At 52.0% G+C, this 8,384-nt stretch overlaps 1 protein-coding gene across 1 annotated transcript; it reads right to left on the bottom strand.

The window, feature by feature from the left end:
* Window positions 1–257: 257 nt before the first annotated feature.
* On the bottom strand, window positions 258–7,330 carry CD8A (CD8 subunit alpha). Its single transcript, XM_054547954.1, has 6 exons — window positions 6,444–7,330; window positions 5,996–6,349; window positions 5,303–5,413; window positions 4,986–5,096; window positions 4,187–4,217; window positions 258–1,630 (listed from the first exon to the last, which is right to left on the bottom strand). The coding sequence occupies exons 1-6, from the start codon at window positions 6,613–6,615 to the stop codon at window positions 1,579–1,581; spliced, it is 831 nt and encodes a 276-aa protein (XP_054403929.1). The 5' UTR covers window positions 6,616–7,330; the 3' UTR covers window positions 258–1,578.
* Window positions 7,331–8,384: the final 1,054 nt, after the last annotated feature.

Here is an 8,384-nt window from a genome sequence, read left to right as displayed (position 1 = left end):
TCATGAAAGGAGCATCGTCTCATCTGTTACCAAGAAAGAACAAAAGGAAGAAGGGTAATGCAGGATGAAGCTAATCTGTTTTGATTTATGTGAAAATGGCAGGCTCAGGTGAAGGTGGGGACTGATTCAATAATTTTACTTTTAGGTCTTTATCCTAAAGAAACAAAGATATACGCAACATTTTAAGAGTGTTATAGTAGGAAAAGGTTGGAAACAACTAAATACCAGGTAATAGTTAAATGATGGCACAACCAAAATCGGATGCTGTTTACCCATTAAAGAGGATGCTACAAATGTTTATTCATTAAAGCCACTTATAACAGCATAGTACAATCCCATTTTAAAAAGAAAGACATATTTTACATGTATGTGTAGAAAATAATCAGGAAGAATGTACACCATATTAACAGGAGATTGTTCCTAAGGTGAAGAATTATGAGTGGTTCTTATTTCCTTATCTACTTAAGTTTTTTCTCTCCAGTGGGCAGGCATTGCTTGTACCATACCTTAAGCAAGGAAGTGCGTGTTTGGGACAGCAGTTTGGGCTCTCAGCCTCCTTAAGAGAGTCAGGTCTGCCTCATCCCTGTATCTGCTAGTTGAGCAGAGGCCAGGGCTGTGTGAGGGGCTCTCCAACAATTGTCTTTACAAAGTATAAAAAGTCATCAGTGACCCCAGGAGCATGTTTGTATCTCAAATTCAGAGATTCAAGAGGGCCTTAGTTTAACCTCACTGATTCTCAAATTCTATTTGTAAAGGAGTAGCCTGTCCTCTTTCATGGGCCCCTCTGCAATGCAAGGGCTGGGAGAGCAATTCCGCCTCCATGTAGGGGTTTCACAGAGATTTTCTTTAGAGACAGAGGGATTCATTTTCCAGGGTTAAGCTCACCCCTTCATGTTATTTTAGGTCTGTACAATTTTAGGCTTGATTATATAAAAAAAAAAAGTCTGATATTGTTTAACTACATTATAGAACTCTACCAAAGACAGTTCTCTTCTTTAATTCATTACCTCCTCGAGGCTCTGGGCACAGTATCACAGGTATCAAGAAGTACTTGTTCCCTTGCAGTTGGAGACTCAGGTACCTCACCCTGAGACAGGGGCCTCGGAAAGAAAGACCTGAATGGTGTGGAGGAAAGAGCCCTGAGCTGGGAGACAAGGTCCCTCCAGCTACTACTCCAACCCTGACTTGCTGTGTGCCTTTGATCAAGCTGTCTCTGGGCTTTAGCCTCCCCCTTTGTAAAATGGGCGGGGAAGAGGTTGAGACGGCATGGGTGCCTCCAGCTCTGTCAGCATGATTCTGAGAACTCTGCGGGTAGCTCTGGCCTGCCCCTTTCCACACCCTACCCCGATGTGCGCACAACAGTATTGTGACCCTTGTGGTGTACTGTAGATTTTACCTAGTTTTGTTTCCCGTCAAACACATAAAGAAAAAGTAATCTTTCCCACCCCGCCCCCACTAAAATAATAATCATGAGAATGAATACATAGGGAGGAAGACTGGAAAAAATGAAAGGGAAGGACTTGCTCCTTCAAAAGGAAGGATCTCAGTTTGAAGTAATGTAGTGGCTGTTGCACAGGGTTAGACATATCTCTCCGAAAGGCTGGGCTTGCCTCCAGATTTGACCACAGGCCTGAAAGAGAGGAAAGCGACCATCATTGTAGCCAGAACCCCGTCAGTGCAGCATCCATCCAGCCATGTCCAGCCTCCCAATCCCTCAGCCTTTGAAAGGTCCGAGAACCTGTTCCTGGGGCACCAGCATGGGACTGGGTGAATGACCTCAGCATAGCACCCGCGCTAAATGCCTTACTTGCACCATCTCATGTAACCCTCACAGCAGCCTTAAGGGTGGGCACTGAGATTGAGAAGTTAAACTTGCCCAAGGTCACACATCTAGGAGGTGGCTGAGCCAGGATCTAAACGGAGTTACTCTAGCTTCCTGCAGCCCTTGTCAAGGTCTCCACAGAGGTGTGAGAGTGAGACTGATAACCAAAGTCATTAGCTGACCTGATTCTCAGCCCCGGAGGATCACAGGGAGAGAGGAGGATGTGAGCAAATCACCACCATCCGCCAAATGATGTTACGCTAAAAACGTGTTAATTCAGCACCAGGCTAGCGCCTTGTAAACATGCTAATTCATCATGAGTGTCATGTCTGCACTCTCAGCCCTCTAAAACCTCTCTGTTGAAGCTTAGCGGCCCACCATCATCACTGAGTATATTAACTCGGGTGTTGGAACTTCCCAGATGTGTTTAATCTGTATAGCTTTGTATTTTAAGGCAGAACTTTATTCTCAGTTATTCATCTCAAAATGAGAGTTTTCAGAAAAGATCGAGAAAAGGGATGGTTCTTCTGCAAAAGTTCCCAAGTGCACCCTGAATAATAAAAATGCTAAAAACTGGCCGGGTGCGGTGGCTCACGCCTGTAATCCCAGCACTTTCAGAGGCCGAGGCGGGCGGATCACGAAGTCAGGAGATCGAGACCATCCTGGCTAACACGGTGAAACTCCGTCTCTACTAAAAATACAAAAAATTAGCCGGGTGTTGTGGCGGGTGCCTGTAGTCCCAGCTACTCAGGAGGCTGAGGCAGGAGAATGGCGTGAACCTGGGAGGAGGAGCTTGCAGTGAGCCGAGATCGCACCACTGCACTCCAGCTTGGGCAACAGAGCGAGACTCCGTCTCAAAAAAAAAAAAAAAAGCTAAAAACTTCCTCCCTCCTTTTTTTTTTTTTTTTTTTGTGAGATGGAATCTTGCTCTGTTACCCAGGCTGGAGTGCAGTGGTGCGATCTCAGCTCACTGCAACCTCCGCCTCCCACGTTCAAGCGATTCTCCTGCCTCAGCCTCCTGAGTAGCCCGGATTATAGGCATGCACCACAATACCCGGCTCATTTTTAAAGAGTCTTTATCCCTTTGGTATATCACTTATAACATACGCATTGGAAATTCATTGCATTTCCATTGCTAAAAATAACAATGTGGAAAGTCCTGAACTTGGATTCCCTCAGAAAAATGTAAAGGAGTATAAAATGCAAACTCCAGGTATAAAATGTAAAATATTTCATCTACTGAAAAGAGTTCTTTTTTCAGTACTTTTTTCAGTACACAGTTGGTTATCCTTAACACTTCAGCCTGCAGCCATGGGGAAGGTGTCTGAGCTTTGGATGGAAGTTGCAGCTCCCGGGCAGTATGACCTTGGACAAATCACTAAATCTTCTAAGCCTCAGTTTCCTTATCTGTAAAATGCAGGTAATCATGACTACTTTAAAAGTTGTCATAAAACTTAAAATTAAAAAAAATCTATAAAACAAGTAACGTGCATTGTAGGCTTTCATCAAATGGTTATTACTATTGATAATCTGAGTTTAATTGTGCCTTTGCCACTTTACTAATCCCTCAGCCGTGAGACTGGACAAGGTTCCTGTGAGGATTAAGAGAGATGGGGAGTATTACCCCTATCACAGTGTCTGACTAGAGCAGGCACTTGTTAGATGCTACCACAGGGATGCCTCAGCCAAAGGGTGAAGAGAGGTTTTAAACAGACAATGTGTGTGTGTGTGTGTGTGTGTGTGTGTGTGTGAGACATCATGGGCTGAAACTGGATGGGGCAGTCACTTGAGCTGCCAGATAGCCAATTGTCCCTGCATCTCATTCCCCTTTTTTCTACTCCAGTCCTTGGCAGCAAACCAAGGTCCTACATGACACAGAGAAGTTAGGAACCAAAGCCATTATTATTTTGGTTCAGCTGATAAAAGATTGGCTCTCCCTCAAAAAACTAGACCAGCCAAGTAGGAAAAAAAAAATTGTTTTCTTAAGAAAACAACAAAACCCAGATGGAATAATCAGAATAAAGAGGAGGTCAGGCCTCCGAGGAGCTAGGATGAATTGGGGGAATCCCTCAGGTTTTTTTGTTTGTTTTTTTGTTTGAAGTGCCAGGCCAAATAAGATGGAGATTTATTGGAGTCACACTGCCGTCGGCACCAGCCTAACCCGGGCCTCCTTTTTCTCAAAGACACAGGCCAGATGCCAGCCTTGGCCTCTCTTTGCTCAGGAACTAGCTGACTCCCTGCCCCAGGACTCCACGGCCATGACCTCTCTCTGGGAAAAGTTCCCACTATTTGCTGCTGGGGAAACCAGGACCCCACCCCAGGGCTGGCCAAGGTGAGCAGGCTGAGAGTTCAAAAGAGACTCACCGGGGACATTTGCAAACACGTCTTCGGTTCCCTGGATAAGGAAAAAGAAGGGAAAAAGTGAGTGCCCCTATCCATCAATAGTCCCCAAAGAGAGTGTATTTGTTGTTGTTGTTGTTGCTGCTGCTGTTTTTTGGTTTTACAAAAAATCATTTCAGAACGATCATGGGCTGAAATTGGATGAGGCAAATAGAGAATTGCCTCTACGAATTCTCCTTCCTTTCCCCTATTTCTTTGAGGATTATAACTCTTGAGAGCCGGGTAAGGGCTTCTTATCCATCCTTCGTCTCAAGCATCAATTAAAAAAAAAAATTGCAACTACAGACGCGGGCGAAAGCGGGGAGCCTGCAGACCTGATCCGGCACCTCCCTTGCATGGGACCCAAAGCAGGGTGGGCGGTTCTCTGGAAGAGGGCCAAGGACGAACCTCAAACTGGTGGTAGTTTTGACTAACCCTCCTGGGCACTTGACCCAGGGCCACAGCGGCCCCCTCCCGGCGGGCGTTTGTCATGTGTCCAGACATGTGCGCGAGCTGCGGGCTTCGTCGACGGAACACACCAGCTGCAGCGGCTCTGGGAACTGGGCTTTGTCTCCCAAAACCTCTCCGAGAGCGCAAGGAGCTGGAAGGGCTTTCTCTCATTCTATCTCCCGAAAAGAAGTGACTGTACCTGCGGGGCAGCTCGGGAATCCCAGAAAACTCAACCCCAACCCCCCCTCCACCCCGGCAAGGTGCGCCTGGAGCTAAGAGAGCCAAGGGCAGAAGCGGGGCCGACTCCTCCCCGCCGCGATTCCTCGGGACTTACTGTGGTTGCAGTAAAGGGTGATAACCAGTGACAGGAGAAGGACCCCACAGGTCCCGGCCAAGGGCGCCCAGATGTAGATATCACAGGCGAAGTCCAGCCCCCTCGTGTGCACTGACGACACCAAAGACGCCGACATTTAGGAGCGGGCCCGGGATCTCCCAACCGCCCCACCGTCCCGGCCACGTCTCTCCGCCTCAGATCTCGGTTTCCCACCACTTGGACAACCCTTGACTCTACCTACAGTATCAGGGCTGTCCCTGGCATGCGCTCTCCCCGCGGTCCGTGCCGCCCCCGCCCCGGGCCCCCGCACGCCTCACCTGCGCCCCCCGCCGCTGGCCGGCACGCCTCTGGGCGCAGGGACAGGGGCTGCGACGCGGTGGTGGGCGCCGGTGTGGGTGGTCGCGGCGCTGGCGTCGTGGTGGGCTTCGCTGCAAGAGCAACAGAGCGTGGCTGGGGGCCAGGCTGGGGTTATGGACCCGCCCCCGCCCCAGCCCCGGCCTCGCGCACCTTTCCCCACGGGGACGCCTCCCCCCGGTTTTCCTGGGAGAAGGGATGGCAGAGGAGACAGGATGGGGACCCTGGGATGCGCGCGGACCCCTGTGCTCGGGCCTCGGCTCAGCCCAGCGCACGCGGCACCCGGAGCCCGAGCGCAGGAGCCGGCTTCCTTGCACCTGGCCTCTCTCCCGGGCTGAACCAGCAACCCTGGAGCGCGGGTTGATTGCTGTCCGCATTTTACCCACGAGCAAACGGAGGCGCAGAGAATTTAAGTCATTTGCCCAGAACGACACAAGAATCCGAACTCGAGCCCAGATCGGCCGGACGTAAAAAGCCATCCCCAGTCCCTACTCAGCCTCACGTTAGCCTCAGTTTGCTGTGTCTGTGAAATGGGAACAGTATCTAAGTCGCTTCCAGGTGCGCTAAGAGGCTTGAAAGCAGGGCCCACGTGTGGAAAACAGGTTGAGGTGAACCCCAAGCCCCACGCGGAGAGGTGCCGCACCCGGCGCCCGGACCTGGCAGGAAGACCGGCACGAAGTGGCTGAAGTACATGATGGAGTTGCTCAGGGCCGAGCAGAAATAGTAGCCTTCGTTCTCCCGGCGGAAGTCGCTCAGGGTGAGGACGAAGGTGTCCCCCAACCTCTTGCCCGAGAACCGCTGGGTGTCCAGCCCCTCGGCCGCCTTGGGCTTGTTTTGGGAGAGGTATAGGAGGAAGGTGGGACTGGCGGCGGCGCCACGCGGCTGGAAGAGCCAGGAGCAGCCAGACGTCGGGTTGGACAGCAGCACCTGGCACTTCAGCTCCACCGTCTCGCCCAGGTTCCAGGTCCGATCCAGCGGCGACACCCGGAACTGGCTCGGCCTGGCGGCGTCTGCAGGCGGCAAGCAGCGAGGCTGAGCCCCGAGTCCCGCGCCCCCCGCCCCCGCCCGCCCCATCCCCTGCCTTCCTGGGGGTCTCAAACTCACGGAGCAGCAAGGCCAGCGGCAGGAGCAAGGCGGTCACGGGTAAGGCCATGACGCGCTCCCCAGGACGCTGCTTGGCTCGAAGCTCGGGCGCGAGGGGAGGCGCGCGGGAGCCGGTGGGGCGCTGAGGGGGGGAAGTTGCGCCCTTCGGCCAGCCCGGAGCCTGATTTCGCATTTGGAGGATGTGATGTCACCCGAAGCCCCCGCCGAGGAGAGTCACCCTCCTTTTCGCGGTTGTCGCCTTCTAGGCCGGTGAGGAGGCTGGGGCCCATGAATAGGGCCGTCGAGGCAGCCTGGCCAGGCAACTGGGGGCAGCTGAAAACTGAGGGTTTGGGGATGAGGAAAAGGGCTTGGAAATAGTCCTTGGAAATGGTTGTCTTGTGAGAGTGACAGAGTGGGTGAAGGGAGACCAAAGATTTCAAGAAGTGAGGGCGAGAGTAGGCAGGAAAGGAGGGGAGTGTCCCTTCCTTTGCCTTCACTAAAGGCGTCTCTTGTACTGTCACCTTGGGGCTTTTTGTTGGCAAAATGGGCACTGAGGGCTGAGAAGGAAGAGGAGCTAGCAACCTGCCTGCTTCTCAGGAACTCGCGTAGAGCAGCTCCAGTGTTCACCGAGAAAGGACCCTCTCCCTTCCCCCAGGAGATTTCCATGTTGGGCGGCAGCAGCCGAAGCTTTGGGTGGTGGTGTCAGTGCGCTGCTGACCTCATTCTTCCGGCCTTTCATCCAGCGGCTAAACTCACCACACAGCCTCATCTCTTCTTGGAGCCATTGCAACAGCCTTCACACCAGTCTCTCTCCTGATCAGTCCTCCAGCCACGTTGTTATAAAAATTATTATTCTCACAAAGGGGATCTGACAGCGTCACTCCTGCAGCCTCCCATGGCCTGCATTGCTGGATGGAAACTCAACCCCCAGCTTGGTTGACCAGCCCTTGGGTGCTGGCTCCTCCCAGCCTCCGCACAGCCCCCTGCCCTGCCTTTCCCATATACCTGCAGCTGCAGCTTCACAGGCTTGAAGTCATTCAACCCCTGCGCTTTGTGCTTTCACGCCCTTGCACTTGCGGTCCCTCTGCCTGGAATGCTGGTCTGTTTAAGCCCTGGAGGCAGCTCCTGTGCTGTCTCATTTGGACCTCATTTCTTTCACCCCCAGCTCTGGGTGCTCTGCAGGGAGGTGTGGGTGACATGGGTGAATGTTTGGGTGGAGGCGGTTTTCTCTTTTCTATCCCTAACACATGTGTGTCCCCTTCCTTTTTGTTTCTTTAAAAAATAAAATAAAATAAAAAAGACTGGAGTCTCGCTGTTTTGCTCAGGCTGGCCTTGGGACTCCTGAGCTCCAGTGATCCTCCCGCCCCAGCCCCCTGAGTAGCTGGGACTACAGGCTCATCTTTCCTTTTTGCCTGTTGCTGTCCTGAAACCTTCCAGCTGCAGTGGCATGCCCTCTTCCCGTTTCTTCAGGGTTTCTGAGTCTTTCCACTTTGAATCCCATAGTGGCTGCACCTCACACTGCTACTGCTTGATCCTAGAGACAAGACACCTGGCATTCTGTGTTCCATGTGTCTGCCCCACCCATGAGTTCTGCTGGGCGAGGACCATGCCCCAGACTTCATGATGTGTCCTCCATCCCCAGAAACACAGCATGGGCTGAGCTGTGCTTGTTGAACTGCATTCTCCTTGTCCTTGTGAAGTCCAAACTTAAGTGTTGGATGGGTTCTTTGTCGTTGTTGCTATTTTTTTTTTGAGATGGGACTGGCTGTGTTGCCCAGGCTGGAGTGCAGTGGCACCATCTCAGCTCACTGCAGCCTCTACCTCCCAGGCTCAAGTGAACCTTCCACCTCAGCCTCCCAAGTAGCTGGGACCACAGGAGTGCACCACCATGCCCGGCTAATTTTTTGTACTTTTGGTAGAGACAGGGTTTCACCATGTTGCCCAGGCTGGTCTCCAATGCCT

The sequence above is a fragment of the Pongo abelii genome, chromosome 12, assembly GCF_028885655.2.
Source record: "Pongo abelii isolate AG06213 chromosome 12, NHGRI_mPonAbe1-v2.0_pri, whole genome shotgun sequence".
Taxonomy (NCBI): Eukaryota; Metazoa; Chordata; class Mammalia; order Primates; family Hominidae; genus Pongo; species Pongo abelii.
This window is presented reverse-complemented; position numbering and strand designations above follow the sequence as displayed.

Excerpts from the sequence above, each read along its gene's own strand:
- CD8A (XM_054547954.1), bottom strand. The coding sequence starts at position 6,615 with ATGCGAAATCAGGCTCCGGGCTGGCCGAAGGGCGCAACTTCCCCCCCT. Across the intron at positions 6,350-6,443 it reads GCCGCTGGCCTTGCTGCTCC|ACGCCGCCAGGCCGAGCCAG; the intron begins GTGAGTTTGAGA and ends TGCCGCCTGCAG. Across the intron at positions 5,097-5,302 it reads GCCAGCGGCGGGGGGCGCAG|TGCACACGAGGGGGCTGGAC; the intron begins GTGAGGCGTGCG and ends TGGTGTCGTCAG.